This window comes from Canis lupus, chromosome 7, assembly GCF_011100685.1.
Source record: "Canis lupus familiaris isolate Mischka breed German Shepherd chromosome 7, alternate assembly UU_Cfam_GSD_1.0, whole genome shotgun sequence".
NCBI classification, from domain to species: domain Eukaryota; kingdom Metazoa; phylum Chordata; class Mammalia; order Carnivora; family Canidae; genus Canis; species Canis lupus.
The window spans coordinates 76,780,783-76,797,775 of record NC_049228.1 but is presented as its reverse complement, the minus strand read 5'-3'; the positions used below and the strand labels follow the sequence as shown (position 1 = coordinate 76,797,775).

Sequence of the window (16,993 nt, the reverse complement as noted above, 5' to 3'; positions counted from 1 at the left end):
ATAAGCGCATTTTTAGTAGAGAAAATATAGCCGTTTTTAAAGAGACTTTGTAGGTCAACTTTGCAACTCATTATTCCACTACTTCTTTTGTGTATATGGCATAAACCTAGGACCAGCAGCATAGGAAATGACGAGAACCCTCACATGCAATTCATGTTCTCATGTGTATCTTTCAGAGACAACCTCATAAACACCAATTTGAATACTTTTATTCTCTTGGTAAGCTCTTTCTGAAGACTTAAGTTTAAATGAACAAAGTTATTTAGGGGTTTAACCTACATACATACTCTCTGACTTTCCCCTAAGATAATTTTAGGAGGGTTTTGGCAAACACATACAAAAGGGAAAAGTATGTATTACAACTTGGATTAACTGAAACCAATCACAAAATGTAATGATGTGCCAATTAAAAAGAGAAATGATGCTAGAGCTTATTTATATACAGTTTAATGCATGCCTTTGTTGAAGTATTAGTGTGTGTGTGCGTGTGTGTGTGTGTGTGTGTGTATGGACAACGAGGAATTGGACTGTGGTTATTCTTCTGTATAATTAAGGTTCTCAGGCTCCCAGGTACTGCCAGCATTGTGGCAATGTACACTTAAATGCTATTCAAGAGCAACACATCAGTCGTGGCTACTAGCTATCTACTGCCTACTGTATGCCAGACACTGTGCAGATGCTTTGAGTACATGTTCTCATTGGATTTGTGTGATGTGCTGCTGATCTCATTTTAGAGTTGCCTTGACTAACCTGGAGACCTACAGCGAGTATTCCAGCATCATAGCTGACCATGACAGGTAGTAGAGAAGAGATTCAAGGCCAAAGTTATTCTGCTGGAGCTGAGGTATTGCCACCTGCCCTGCTGAAATTTCAGATACTTCATCTTTGGTTTTGAGAAGAAACTGACACCCCCAAATGGAGAGAAATTACCATCATTGATGCAATCCAGTCAAAGCATATGAAATAGCAAGCTAGTTTAAGAAAGGACAAAAGCTGTGCATCATTGACTCTGAAATGTAAAATTGTATGTTTGAGGCCTAGAAAATAAGTATATATGAATTAAATATTGACTTATGAAGATGTGGTAACCACCTTATGAGGACCAAGGTGGCTAGACTCCTGATACCCTCGTTTTATTTTTTAAAGACAGTTTTTTTTAATTTAAGGTTTTTTTTATTTATTCATGAGACACAGAGAGAGAGAGAGAGAGAGAGAGAGAGAGAGAGGCAGAGAGAGAAGCAGGCTCCATGCAGGGAGCCCGACGTGGGACTCGATCCCTGGTCTCCAGGATCATGCCCCGGGCCAAAGGCAGGTGCTCAACTGCTGAGCCACCCAGGGATCCCATCCTGATGCCCTCTTTAAGATGATGCTCTAACTTGTCTCCTGCTAAAACTCAGGCCTTTCTTCTAATGGGCTGCTCTAACTTGGTCTCTTGTTAAAATTCAGGCCTGTCTTCTAATGGGCTGCTTTTAATGGCAGCTGCAGAATTTTCAGCTGTGACCCACAATATTCCCAATGCTGAACACTGCCAGAGGTGGATTGCAGACTATGAATCTTGACAATTAATATTTTCTAGTGATTTTCCACTCTTAGTTGATTTCTTACAGATCTTTATTAAATTTTTCTTTCAAACCATATCAAGAATTTCCTATAAGAATGAGCAGAATGGAATCTTAAGCAAGCATCTAAGAGATTCAAGTAAGCCAGGAAATGGGCACATCATCACAGTGCAGTATGCTAAAAAGTCCAAAGTCAGATTCAAGCCGTTTTCTGGGCAAATGCATCTGTTACGAGGCTGTGCAGGAAACTCCCGTTAATCTAGCTTTAGAAACAACTAAAATTATCATTACTGGAATGTCTTCTATAGTCAACTCTTATGAAAAAACAATATGGGCATCAGACATTTATTTTTAAAGTTGATTTCAGAGTATAACATGGGGCCAGTTCAGAGGCAACCCTGCGTTCTAAGCTTCCACAATAAAGGTTGTTCTTCATAATGAAGTATATGGCTGATCTTTAAGTATCTTCTAGTATCTCGGAAATGGGTCACTTTCATTTTATAATCATTGGGTATTTAGATGATTTCTAATTCTCAGGATAGGTAATTGCCAGAGATTTTCAGACCCTAAGAATTCCTATAACTTTTCCTTGGTGAGGACTGTGTACCTCAAAAGATACTGGGCCAAGGGGGTTGGTTTCCCTACCTCCTGTGCATCATTTTCACACACATGCACACACACACAAAAATAAATACATACACAAGCAAATATAGACACACATAGGAAAACACACACACACACACATTCTCCTGTTGCCAGTTATTTCTGAGGGTTGCAGTGGATATGGAAAGATCTGGAAGGCAAGGGAGGGCAGGCTGATGGTGGCAGTGACAGGAATCTAGCCTCCTCAGAAAAAGGCTTTCTGTGCAGAGAAGACACAATTTCCACTTCCTATTCTGTATGGATTTGTGTTTCTGAACCACGGGGAGTATGATGGGAAGAGAATGGAACATAGTTTTACCATCCATAGGGCTGGCTGCTTTGTTTGGTTTCCATGGGAGACAAATGCACAGAACACTACAAACTGAATTTCACAATTCAGTTCAGTTGACCTACTTGTGAAAGTTCCTCTGAGATCCTTGAAAATAAATTTACTCTGTGTGTGTGTGTGTGTGTGTGTGTGTGTCCATGGCTATTCTAGTGGGAAGTTGGTAGAAGAAACATCACAGACTGCCAAAAATTCCAATCTTTTTTTAAAAAAAGATTTTAAGTAATCTCTATTCCCAACATGGGGCTCAAACTCACAATCTTGAAATCAAGAGCTGAATCCTCCACTGACTGAGCCAGTCAGGCGCCCCAGATCCGATCTTAAACTGGAAATTTTGTACTCAACAATTATCTTTAAAAATCCATTATTTGATGAGGGGATTAATTATTTAGGAGTTACATTTCATTTTAGAGTACTTTGAAGATAATTTTTCAAATGAAAATCTTTCAAGGTATTGAAACATCCTCTATTCATAGAGGAGAGTATAATGTATTTGTGAATAGACTTGAATAATTCTGAATAGGCTTGCTCTAGTCTCCACAAAGAGTGAACACTGATAACAGATCTTGTTTCAGACTGAACTCAGATGACAGCAAGAAACACGCATTGTGTTCATTCAAGACCTCCTGGAGTTGAAATATTTGGATACAAATAAACAAATGTAATATTTGTTCCCACCTCCTGGGGCAACAAACTTGTAAATTAAAAAATTGAAAAGCTAAAATGATGGAATTAATTAGTAATGCAAACATTCAGGAAAGTAAAGTAAATAAATTATATTCAGGAAAATGAAATAATTAAGTATTCATGTTTTTAACCTCAAAATATGTATTTCCTGTAGACATACATATTTGGGGTTATGAACTCTAATATATAAAGTGTTGTTATAAATCAATAGCATAAAAAACAAACCTCTAATGTGCAAATGGGCAGTGAACATGAACAAGTGATTCTTTACAAAATATTAAAATCTTAAAAACCTAGGAAAATGTTCAATTTCATTACTAATTATGAAAATATAAATTAAAATAAAACATTTTATAAAAGGTAAAATGATTCATAAACTGAATTCAATCAAGGACATGTATTTGAATAAGATTTGGGGGTAAAATTTTGATTAATACTATCAAATATACATTAATATATATTAATATAAACTGTATTAATATATGCATAGATCATGACATATTAATTCTACTTTTAGGAATTTACCTCAAAGAACTAATGGAACAAATGTTCAAAGATACATATAAACATTCTATGGTTAATCCAAAAATGTAGATAGAATTCATATATTAATAAGCACTTTCATTTTTTAAAAATTATGGAGTACTATATGAGCAATAAAACGATTGCATGCTTATATTTATTTATTTTTTATTTTTTTAAAAGATTTTGCTTATTTATTCATAGACACACAGAGAGAGAGAGAGAGAGAGAGAGAGGCAGAGACACAGGCAGAGGGAGAAGCAGGCTCCATGCAGGGAGCCCGACATGGGACTCAATTCCGGGTCTCCAGGATCACACCCCAGACTGCAGCTGGCGCTAAACCGCTGTGCCACCGGGGCTGTGTGCATGCTTATATTTATTGACATGGAAAGAGTTACATTATATATTATCAAGTGATTATAGCAAGTTTCAGAATAGGATGACCCTTATTTTATATGTACAAGTATCAATGTGAGAGTGTGTAAAGGTGTTTATGCAAAAATAAAAGATCATAAGTATTTTCATGTTTTGTAATGGTCTATGGTTGATCCTTAAGTAACATGGGTTTGAACTGCACGGTTCTGTCCACACACAGATTTTCTTCAATAGATATACTATAGTACTGTCAATGTCCTTTTCTTCCTTATGATTTTCTTAATAACATTTTCTTTTCTTCAGCTTAGTCTATTGTAAGAATACAGGATAGAACACATGTAACATACAAAATAGAGGTTAATGTCATTGGTAAGGCTTCAGGTTAATAATAGGCGAGGTTACTGGGGACTCAAAAGTTACATGCAGATTTTCAAATGCACAGGGGTCAGTGACACTAACCCCCACAATGTTCAAGGTCAACTGTATATTATTTTACAAATAAGGAAAAATATAATGCTGTTAATTTTGGAAAGCATTTTGTTGATCATATGTTCTATATATGCCACCATATTGTTAGTGAGAATGGAGAATTCTGACCCTATCATTTATGAGCAATCATCCCTAAATGATGGAAAATTAAGACCTATTATGAAAATAACTGACAAAGGGGTCAGTGAAATGAAAACTAAAGTATGAACCTGAATGACAGTGACTGTGTACATAAAGGGGTGTGCCATGTATTTACTAATGACAGAGGAGATGATGGGCATTACAAGAGTATTAGGTAGAAATGAAAATGATGTTTTTAAAAGTATATGTCAAAATAAAGTATATAAGTCATTTAATGTGAAACTTATTAAATAGAGGATGTTGAAGATTTTTTTTCCTTATCTCTATCTTTTATGGTTACTTTTACCCAATTAATGACAAATCTCATCTGGGAATTAGGACTCAGAAAATTTTACAGATCTTACCAGTTAATCCAAAGTGCTGCAGTCATGCTCACTGGCTGAGAAAGTTGCATTACTTGGGCTCATATCATTCATTAGAGCAGCCATTTCTGTGGTTTAATAGATTTTAGCTACAATTCAACACAAGAGCATCTTAATGATGAAATTGTGAAGTGAAATGTCAGTACTGGCCCATTGAGAGGATCTGTTTTTCTCCTAGAGTTTCACATTACATTCAACATTTCATACTTGGTTAAATCTTGACTCAGAATAGATGTGAAAATCTTTTCAAGAGTTAAAAGTAATGTAAATGGAACTTCCACCAGAAAACTTAGAAGCGGTATCATTTCCTGATATTTGTGTTTGATCACCAGTTTCTGTGCCAGGTCACATATTCAGCTCCCTGGCAGCCCCTGCGATATATAAAAATACTTCCATTTTTATAGGAATGTGCTGGCAAAAATCTACTACTTCTATGAATTATTAGTCCTTTTCTGCTAATTACTTTGAAAAAAAAAGCAGAGGTGCAGGTCCAAGTTCAAGTGGCTCTCAACATCTGAGACATACTTGGTATAAAACTGTACAATTAGAAGAAAATCTTTGCCTCATTTGGCTACCAGTTTCACCACTGCGTTATGAGGCCTACAGGAAAAATCAAGTTCCTTTCTTTTTGTACTGGAAACTGAGCAACAAGTTGATTGAAAGAATGATTGGTAAAAGTAATCACAGAGGAGACATACAACATAAAGGTAGGTTTTTGCATTTTCCTTAACATTTATGAAAAATAGAAAATTACAAACTGAAAGGGACCTGTTGGCAATCCTGGAACTCAGATGTCGTGGTTTTAAGTAATAAGTAAAGCCTGGTGATTTTAAACTATTGCTACAAAAATGTTAGAAGAAGGGGCACCTGGATGGCTCAGTGGTTGAGCATCTGCCTTTGGCTCAGGTTGTGATCTGGGGTCCTGGGATCAAGTCCTACATCAGACTCCTGGCAGAGAGCCTGCTTCTCCCTCTGCCTGTGTCTCTGCCTCTCTCTGTGTGTCTTTTGTGAATAAATAAATAACTAAAATCTTTTTTTTAAAGAAGTAAAAATTAATCAGCCCTGTCCCATCTTCAGATTACATATTGGCATGTGGCCTTTTTCTGTGCATCTGTACAAATTGAACTTCTGCTGGTCATGCTGAGTGCTAAACAAAATTAACATAGGGAAAGTCACAGGTCCTGGATGAAAGGTAGTATAGGAAGGTGTTGATGATATAACTCCCACTAGAGGCTTTCACATGCTACTAATGTTAATAATCAGACACACAAAACTTTGTAGAATAAAAAAATTGTTTTGAATTTTTTTTATAGCCGGTTCAGGGTGAGAGATGAATGATAGTAAGGAAGAGTGAAGAAAGGAAAACGTAGAAGGAAGGGAAGACAGGAAAACAGCCCCCAAAGAATGACAAGGCCATGAGTAAAGAAGTTCAGAACATTGACACTGGAGTCCCCAATCTGCTAGATTTTCCTGCCTGCTGGGCCAGGGTGGAGAGATAGTAGGACTGGGAGCCCCAGTAGAAACAGCTCATTGATGGCAGAAAGTGGTTCCTCCCCCCCCCCCCCAAAAAAAAAGTTTCCATAACTTCTTTCTCTTATGGAAAGAACTGGAGCTTGGATCTGCAGAGATCAATAGGAAAATGGGATGAGAGAGGGAGGGAGAGACAGAAAGGGGGAGAGAGAGAATACGTAGGCAGAGTTTTGTTTGTAAAGGAGTGCTTGCTAATTGATGTTTTTGAGGAGGAAATGTCCTGCACTTCTTGGCATGGCTGTGCCCCCTTGGCATGTCAGTGCTGCAGGATGCAAAGGGGCATTTTGTCACTTCGGGCACACAGGACATGAGGTATGGGTACTTGCCTGCAGACTGAATGACCTTGATTCTAGGGTGTGTTTGCAGCTTCTGGACACTGTGATGCTCCATTCCACATCTCAGTTCTGTTGTTGGATGTCGATGCTATCAAGGGGAAGTTTTGGAAGCAAGGAATCATAATTCATTATTTCTAACTTCATCTATGATCAAAAAGGAAAAATCTCCCTAAGCTTTGTGTCCATTCCTCTAGGCTATATATTTTTCTCTTCGTTGTTGCTATCCTTTGCTTCCCCCCGAAGAATGTAACATGTTTTAGACTTCTTCATATTATAAATCTAATTTAAAAAGTGTTGAATCAAGAAGGTCTGCCAGCTACTTTTGTTTTCCCTACTTTTCTCTCCCTGTTGGACTGCTCCAGCAAAGGAGAATAATATTACCTTACCATGTAGAACATGGTTAATGGCTTTAAAAGAATTCCCCAACAACTGAATAAATGAGCTGCCAAAAATATTCTTGGTGCCAAAGGATCTGGATATGTCTGTTCCATTTATTGTGTGTTTCTCATTTCATCATGACTAAGTGCTCACAAAAGACATAAAAACCCAGACCTCTAGGGTATGTGGTGTTGGAGGGCAGAAACCATATTTTAATATATTCAGTCCCCTACTTAACAGAATAAGATGGTTAGTAGAGTATCAACAGCAAAGATGAATGCCTGTTGTGTGTAAGATGCTCAAATTACCAATTAAATTAATATCTACCTACTAGAAGGATGTTCTTTCTCTACCATCTCTATTGTGCTTGGTTGAGTGGCTGGGAATGTTTCTTCTAAGGAGTACAGGAAGTCGCACACCAAAAAACTTTAATCTTGTTTTGCTTATATGAGTAAGTTGACTTTTCTAAGAAATGTGAAGATGGAACCTATTTCTTAATTAAAATTTCATGTTTTAAAAGCCCAATAGTGCAGTATGACAAATCTTTTATTTTTATTTTACCTTGATAATGGCTTGGGTCTATGAAAAAGGGGGGTTTTCTTAAAAATTTATTTAAAAAATCAATTTAGGAATACACTGAGCAGATCTGAGGGGGCGGGAATGAAAGGTGCTTTGGATCTCACTGGAAGCAAGTCGAGAAGAATAGCATCTGAATCCCCTTACCAATCACCCTAGCCTCCCCTAGACCCTTCCCACTTGGTCTGAGCTCAGACTGTCTGGTTCTTACTTGGCAGGAGACTCTTAATCTCTCCCACTTCTCCGTTTGGGCCAGGCAGTTGCCAGCCGTCTTTATGTGGTTTCTGACTCAGGTTATGTTATGTTTTGCCAGTGTCTTAATTGCTAGTATCTCTAGGGCAGGATAATTGTCTTCCAAGAATTCCTGAGATAGGGATTTTGAATTGTCTTGCATGTGATTTACAGGAAAGATGACATTCATATAGGCCTACTCCCTGGACCGGGAGCCATGGGGGAAATTCCTGGGCTGGTAAACTAAAATTCCATGACTTTCACTCCTACTCAGCAAAGCATATTGGAATTCAATTGGATTAGAGTGACTTCATCCAAGGAGATAAGCCTGAATCTGCTTTAAATTTGTGTGTGTGTGCATGTGTGTGTAATCCATTTCCAAAATGTAGTCCATTATTATGTATAATACTTAAAATGCTTCATCATAACCAAGTATAAGAACTCAAAGACCATCGTGAAACACCATATTCATGCTCCCTTGGGACTAGCTCAGTCCTCAGAGGGCCCTGAGGAAAATATTGGATAATCTCCTGCCTCTCCACAAGACCTAATGCTTTACGTTAAAAAAAAAAAAAAAAAAAAAAAGACCTAATGCTTGGAGACACTTAGTTGTTACCTGATAGTAAAGGATTTGAGGCAGAGTTCTCAAGAAAGAAACGTAGCACCATCCTACTTAACTGTGACTGTAGGAAAAGAAGCAGGGTAGATTTTTAGCTGCCTCTGGAGACTCACTGCTGAATCTACCATTTCCCATTTGCAGAGATAAATTGTACAGAAAGGTACTGATTATCTGCTGTGATTATCAACCAGTTAGTGCACAACTCACAAATATAGGGCTAGGTGGGTGTTTACTGGAATCAAAGTAATTGTGTCATTGATTAATGTAAAATGTAAAACTATGGGTTAGTACAGACCCATAATTTGTATTAATGTGGAGTTTTTATTAAAGTGGTCTTTGATAAAAATTGGCACTTTTCTTTATATCAAGTATTCAGAAAATTATGATGCCTATAATGTAAGGAATAATTATTACATGAAAAATATTATAGAAAGTCTTTTTTTAAACTCAGCTGTTCTTTTATAGATTTGGATATACAACTCTTCAAATCATGTCACTGGAAGCAGGATTTTTGCATTCAAGAGACTTCTGATTTAAAAGCTTAGCTTTAAAAAGAAAGAAACGTTCTTCCTTATGCTTCAGCAATAGTGAGATAAAGATCTGGAGTATAATGAGCTGGACATTTAAAGAGTCGTCTAGCTGTCCATGTGCCACAGGAAATTAAAAGCTGGATTTTAGAGAGTACAATTTACAGTATGCTTTTGCATTAATTTTGACAGGAGAATTTTACTCATGTTATTCTGACACATTCAGACATTTATAGAATGATTCAGTGGCATACAGTGTAACCAGAGGAAAGTGAGGGAGAGCTTTGTCACCTTGCTCGTAATGTGGACTGTTCTCTAAACGGCCATTTGGAGACTGGAGGTGGAGAACGATGCATTTGAGGGAAAACTCATCCCACTTAACTGTGAAGCCAAGTATTTACCAGCGCGTGCAAAAACAGGACAAAACTAACTGCATCCTTGGTGTGCATCAATTAATTATGTTCTTTCCTTCTGTTTGTAGGTTCCACGTGGGAAAAGACATTTCGGCAGATTGGCTTTGAAAGGTAAACAGGGGTTAGCATGTTTGCATGTCTTCAATTCTAGGTTCTCACGTCCTAATTCATTCTAAGTAATTTACTGATGATAAATCAGTGGTCTCACCACCACGACTTTCGGGACTGTGTGTCCATGAGGAAGTCATCATTTTGTCACATGAGCCTCAGTTTCCTTGTAAAGTAGCCCTTTGCGTTATAAAATCCCTGCCTGCACACAGGGTGAACATTGTCAAAGTTGTTACATCTTAGTCGCTCCAAGTTAAAAGCTGAGATCACAGCTCTCCTGGCTGAAAACATTCCTACACCAGTGTCTCCCTAAACAGAAAACAAAGTGGACTCATCGTAACATTAAACAAAGTAGAGGTAAGGTCAGTAAGGTTACAAACCCACCTGCATTGGAACTGAGTGGCAGCCTGTGTGACAAATCTCTCCCAGGGGCATTTAGTGTCTTGCATGGAGCTTGCCATGTTGGTACAGCTATTGGAGTAGCGAAAAGTGATTTTAATTTCATTTTTACTCTCAAAGCAGATTTTGGCTGGTTCTTTTTATCATATTGAAAATGTGTTTTATGTGTATTAATCACACCGAATGCTTGGAGAAATAATAAAATACTTTAAAATGCTTTTCTCCAGTAGTAAAAGAGAATAGCTCAGCAGCAGGCTGACTGTGGTGGCATTTCCTGTACCATTTTTTATTTGGTTCAAAGATTTATTTCTTTCTCTCAAAAACTCCAATTGAATCAGCACCATCGCTGTAGGTCTCACAGGAAGGCTATTGCAGGAGGTTGGCTTGAGATGAGTAGGTCTCGCAGGCCAACCTAAAATAAAGCATAAAAAAGTCACTCCTTCATTTTATGTGAAATCTTTTCCCAAAGCACCTTCTTTTGATTCTTCCTTCATATTATGATAAACATATAAAGAGGAGAGAATAACAAATGGAATGTCATTAACCAGTTTCAGTAGGACTTTGTCACACTTCCTTTGCCAATTTGGGGGGGGGCGGGTAAGGGGTTAAAATATTTTAAAGGAAATCTCAGACGTTGTGTCATTTCATACCTACATGGGTTGTGGACATATCTCTGAAAAGAAAAAAATGGGTGTTTTCTTCCGGAATCATGGTGCCACTAATCATGTCAAATGCAAATAACAATAAGTCCTTGGCCTCATGTAGTATCGAGTCAGTATTTACATTTCCTGACCATCTCAAAAATGTCATCATGCAGAGACTGGTTTGAGTCAGCATGCTTCTGAAGCCCACACATTCCAGCTTGTCGTGACATCTCGACTAACAATTCTCTCCCAGCTTCATTTTGTTTTTCTTCATGTCATTGTTTTGTCAAGAAGCCAGATTCATTGTTTGGAGAATGTCTCACGTTCTGGATTTATCTGTTTGTGGTATCGTTTATCTTGTTATTCTATCCCCCTCTTTCATGCATGTTCAGTTTGTTTTCTTTCAGTCACTTGGAACAAGTTCATATCTACTTTTTGTCCTTTTGACACAGGACCACCAGTCGTTTAAAGTTCTTATGTTTCTAGTACAACTGGATGCACAAGGCCATTCAGTATTCTAGACCTGGAGACAGCCATTCCTCCAAGGAGCCCTCCCTTTCTTTGTGGAGAATGGCATTTTGAAATCACAATCTAAATACTAGGGACGCCCATCATATCTGGACCACCAGTGTTTCCAGGCAGTTTCAATACATGTTAGAGCTAGAAAATACCTTTTTATTTATTTTTATTTTTAAAGATTCATAAGTGTATTCATTTGGGAGTGAGCAGGGGTGGAGGGGCAGAGGGAGAGGGAGAAGCGGACTCCCCACTGAGCAAGAAGCCCAATGAAAGGCTCAATCCAGGACCCTGGGACCACGATCCAAGCCAAAGGCAGACGCTTAACCAACTGAGCCATCCAAGCACCCTGAAAATACCTTTTTAAAATAAAAGAATGACCTGAATTCATATATTATTTCCAAATCAAACATAGACTTGCAGAATTTTTAACTTCCCTGGTACTATATTTATACTCATTTTCTTTTTCACTAAAAATTTTGGTTCCTAACAAAACTTAAAACATATATATATATATATATAAGTATATATATATATATATATATATATATATATATATATATATAAATATATATATGTACTAAATGAAGTATTCTTATTAGGCACCCCAGGAATATTAAATGAAGTTTTAAAGTTTGCTGTTTGCTGTCCAGGGCTCCTAGGTGGCTCAGTTGGTTGAGTGTCTGCCTTCAGCTCAGGTCATGATCCCAGGGATCCTGGGATCGAGTCCCACATTGGGCTCCCTGCCCAGCAAGGAGCCTGCTTCTCCCTCTCTCTCTGCCTACTGCCCCGCCCCCCACTTGTTCTCTCTCTCTCTCTGTCAAGTAAATAAATAGAATCTTAAAAAAATAAAATTTGCTTTCCTTCTTAATTTTATATTACATTAAGGATATATAATTAAGGACTCAAAACTTAAGTTGCTTAAGTTTTTTTTCTATGTGGTTGTATTCTAACTTTTATATGTAATTTAATTCATTTCAGAATCTTTTCAATTTTAATGGATTTTTTAAATTTCCTTTTATTTTTGAATATATGACATTTATATGTCTCCCAGAGCAAATTCTATGTTTTTATATGTATACAGTCTTTTCAGAGAAACATCACCTGAGCTCTGTATCCTGTGCCCTCTTCTTTCCACAGTTACATGTTTATTAGCTTTTGGTTTAAGCTTTTGGTGTTGTTGATTTTCACATATGCAAGCAGATACTTGTATATAACTGTATCTTTGCCCTGTTCTTGCATGAAGAGTGGCATATTGTATACATTATTCTGTACTTAGATTTTTTTCATCAGGAGTATATTGTGGAAATCATTCCCCATCAGTGTATATAGGTATTCTTCACTCCGTTAACCTACAGTTGCCACTCCTTTAGGTAACATAAAGGATGAGATTGGTTCAATCAGGGATCTTATCTGGTATCAAGCTTTCATAATAATTTCCAGGATTTGAGTGACCAAGGGATACTGGTAATGGAGGGAGAAATCCAGAATATCTTATGTGGCTCCTCATATCCTTCTTTTTCATATAACATATATACTTTTTGGCTCAGAGTGATAGATGAGGTTTCTAAGGAGATTTGCGAGTCCCTCACATAGCAGGAAACATGATTTTGCAACATCTCCAGTTTTACACTTAAGAAATTTGAAAGGCTCATGTGACATTCTCCAGAGTTTTAACTCATCAATCTATGGACTGAAGATTTGTTTATCATAACATCTTAAACCACGGTGTTCCTGCTGGAAGCTTTGGATTAATGAAGACTCTCTTCCTAGAAAAAAAAATAGTTATTCTATTTACCCAATGATCTAGTTCATATGTTTACCAGAAACCTAAATCAGGTCACTCACTTTTTTCCCTCAACCCAATATCTCCTTGGTAATCAGGGGAAAATGGATCACACTCAACTTGCTTTAACTCCTTCTTTTCCAGTACCCTACGGGCAGACATTCAGGCTATTTTTGCTCTTACAGAAAAATGTTTTGATGAATAACCCTGTGCACACTTGTGCTTTTGCCAGAGATCTTAGAGACTAGACTCCCAAGAACAATCAATGAATAAATTATATGGAATTTTGCTAATTTTGCCAAGTTTCACTCCCTAGAATTTCAACAATTTTCACTCCCAGTAGCAATGCATGAAAGTAATTATTTTCTAGAGTTTCACCAGCAGGATATGCTTTCAGACTTGAGATTTTTGCCAGTCTGATAGGTGAGAAGTAGTATCTCAGTGTCCTTTTAATTTGAATTTATCTTGCATCATTTTTCCATAGAGTAAAGAACAGGTTAAGATCTTTTCTGTCAAGTAAGTGAAGTATGTTGGGCAAGAGCTTCTTCTCAGATGGTTAAGGATTCATTGATCAACAGGACTGGACAGTTGAAACATTTTCTTCCTAGCTTGTATGCCTTTAACCTTTCCCTTACTTGAATAATCTAATGAAACAGCTGCCATGTACTAAGCACTATGTTAAATAATTTGCAGTCCATACAGTAACATCACAGACCAGGAATTGGCAAATGGTTACTGTAAAGGACAGATAATAAATGTTTCAGGTTTTAGGGGCCACACAATTTCTGTTATAGCTTCTCAATTTTGCCTTTGTAGCAGGAAGAAGCCATAGACGAGGAGTATGGCTATATTCCAATAAAACTTCATTTACAAAAACAGCCAGCTGTCCATCATTTACTGACTCCCCTCTATAGACTCTGGTTGCCATCTCACAGGTAAAGAAAATATAAGAGAAGTCAGGGCGTCTGCCCATATAGCCATGACCATTGACCAGCATTAGTACCAACCTACATTCAGTTCTAGGTTTGCCTGGTTCCAAATATGAAGATTTTTATACCAGAACACTCTAAAATCTTGATTATAGGTCTCTTTTGTTTTGTGTTGTTTTCTGTTTCCTACCCCTGTGCCTTTGGGCACATGGTCTCAAATCACGATCTTTTTGGATATTCTCATCTGAATAAAGCCAGACAGTGTAAAGTTCATATCACAATGCCTTCCTAAAATTGTTAACTTTCCAAATAGATGTACAAATATAAATATTGTTAAGGAATATATTGTGTAATGCTTTATTTTTTGAGCTGTAATCTTGACTGGGTCATCTTCCTGATCTTTAGATGTTACCTTAAAATGTCATCTTGTATTTTCCCACATTATCCTGTGTTTTCTCACTGAAGTACAGTGAGTGTTCTCTCCATTGCACCCACATCTTAAAATATAGAACAAATATTGATCTTCAGGGTTATTGTCCATTTACAGTTGCAAAGACCGTGTCAGGTAGTGCTGTTAAATGTGGTTGCGCTTTTTTTTCTTCTGGAGTTTTAAGCTTTCTTTCTCTTAAAGGGAATTCCAATTATATCTTAAATGAAGCTATCTGGTTCTTTAGAGCAATTGCATGGAGATATTGATCCTTTTGTCGCTATGTTCTTTGAAGTTTGTCCATCAATCTGTTTGCTAACAGATTATTTTAAAGTGACCACATCTAAAGAAAAGAAGTGACTGAGTCAGCTAAAGCTTCAAAGTCTTCTCCAAGAATAAGAAAGCAAAGGTGCCCTTTGTTGGACATTTTGTAACTGAAAGGAAGACCCAGGGATCTGTCCTACCTGTTCTCCTTGCAGGAGCACTTGCCATGAGATGGTGTTCAGCCAATTCCTTTCTGGAAACTGTGGGATTATATACAGTATCTCAGAATAAATACACATCAATACAGTTTATGTGGCTCATGAAAATATGTTATATTCCCCTTGTAGACAATCCCATTGCCCCTCTGTGGGGGATAGCAGGAGTTTATTTTAGAACTTCATTATAGGGGCGTATTGTAACACACGAAGGACATAGGTGGGTTCCTAATTCCTGGGAAATCTTACTGCTGCCTATTTTAAAATAATAATCTATTACTGATCTCTCACCCCTCTTTACTTAAAAAGCAGAAAACATTTTTATATGAATTTATTTTTTATTGGTGTTCAATTTGCCAACATATAGAATAACACCCAGTGCTCATCCCATCAAGTGCCCCCCTCAGTGCCCATCACCCAGTCACCCCCACCCCCCGCCCACCTCCCCTACCACCTCCCCTCGTTCGTTTCCCAGAGTTATGAGTCTCTCATGTTCTGTCTCCCTTTCTGATATTTCCCACTCATTTTTTTCTCCTTTCCCTTTCAAGAAAACTTATTCTTAATGAATCTGTAGAATCAACACAATACCTTCGATGATATTATTACTCACAGTACTGCATGTGACTTTATTTGATGCTCTACTTGAATTGTGGAATGAAGTCTCTTTCCCCTTCAAAGAATACTTGAAAATATAAATCACCCTGAAAACAGTCTGCTATGATGAAACACAAATATTCCAAGGATTTTTTTTTCCCAATGTGGTCATAATTCACAAACCATTGTCTCGGGGCGGGGGGTCGATAATTCCTCCCTTGCATCTCTCCTGTAAGGACCTTCCACCCACCATTCTAGTTTTAAACATTATTGTTTTTGTGTAATCTTTCCCAATGGCTTCCTCCCAGGGCCCCTCCTCTTCCGTCCACACTTCCTACACTCTTCTCATATGGCATATTAGTACCCCACCACAGTGGATGAAATATGGACATATTTTATCAAGTACCTCATATTATGTGACATATGGACATATTGTATTGAACTTTATCTTCTGTGTTTCTCTCCCTTTGGACCTTGATGTTGTAAGTGTGTGAAAGATGAGACTGTCTCGTTACTGTGGTGCCCAGGGCACTCTTGCCATATTCTAGATTATCAGACATGTGTTGAGTACAGAACTGAGTCCTCTGTGAGGAGGGGCCCAGAAATTTTGTTGGAGAGTAATTATATCAGAGTGGGCTTCTTGGGGAGCAGGAGATCAGGGTCCCAGCATCTCTTCTTCACAGCATCACAGCAGCTGGTGAGAGGATAGGGCAGCTACAGCCTGCTCATCCCTGAAAGCATAAGGACAAAGACTTGGCTTTATTCTATGTGTCAGTGTGAGTGATCACTTAACTCACTGACCATTCTATTAACATGGATTCTTCTGAGTCTTTCCTCTCAAACAACCAAGTCTAATGTTCTTGGTTCGGCACCAGTTGAGTGATCACTTAACTCACTGACCATTCTATTAACATGGATTCTTCTGAGTCTTTCCTCTCAAACAACCAAGTCTAATGTTCTTGGTTCGGCACCAGCTACTCCCCATCACAGGATCCCTACGATAGGATTGAGAACTGCACCGGGGCAGGAGCCATGTTTGTCCTGTCAACTGAGACACCTTGCACCTAACTCACTTAGGTGAGCAAAGTGAAATGGCTGGATAAAGGAAGTAAGAAGTGAGGATCTTATTCTGTGGCAACAGAACCAGAGGGGGCCTTAGCAAACATCTTTGTATTGCCTTTCATTGGCTTTGCCCCCATTCTTGCCTATGGTGCTTTTCAGGACACTGCGGTTGCTCGTGCCCAGCCCTCACCTCCTCCCAGAGCCTTCCCCTAACCCCACTGACCACCACCCCCAGGGTCCCTCTTCTGTCTTCCCTTTCCATACTGTCTTTAAGAACAAAGCCACCAGGTATATTCATTAGCTTATATGTACTTGTC

General features: G+C 38.0%; 1 protein-coding gene across 5 annotated transcripts in view; it reads left to right on the top strand.

Annotated features, from left to right (window-relative positions):
* The window catches only part of PIEZO2 (piezo type mechanosensitive ion channel component 2), a 440,872-nt gene that overhangs the window by 207,194 nt on the left and 216,685 nt on the right, over positions 1-16,993 (top strand). For all 5 annotated transcript variants that reach the window (XR_005362693.1, XM_038543881.1, XM_038543880.1 and 2 more), the window contains exon 4: positions 9,801-9,843. Coding sequence is in view for 4 of the 5 variants with exons in the window: in XM_038543881.1 (XP_038399809.1) it covers positions 9,801-9,843 (43 nt within the window). In the remaining variant the exon portion in view is untranslated. The remainder of the gene's footprint in view (positions 1-9,800; positions 9,844-16,993) is intronic.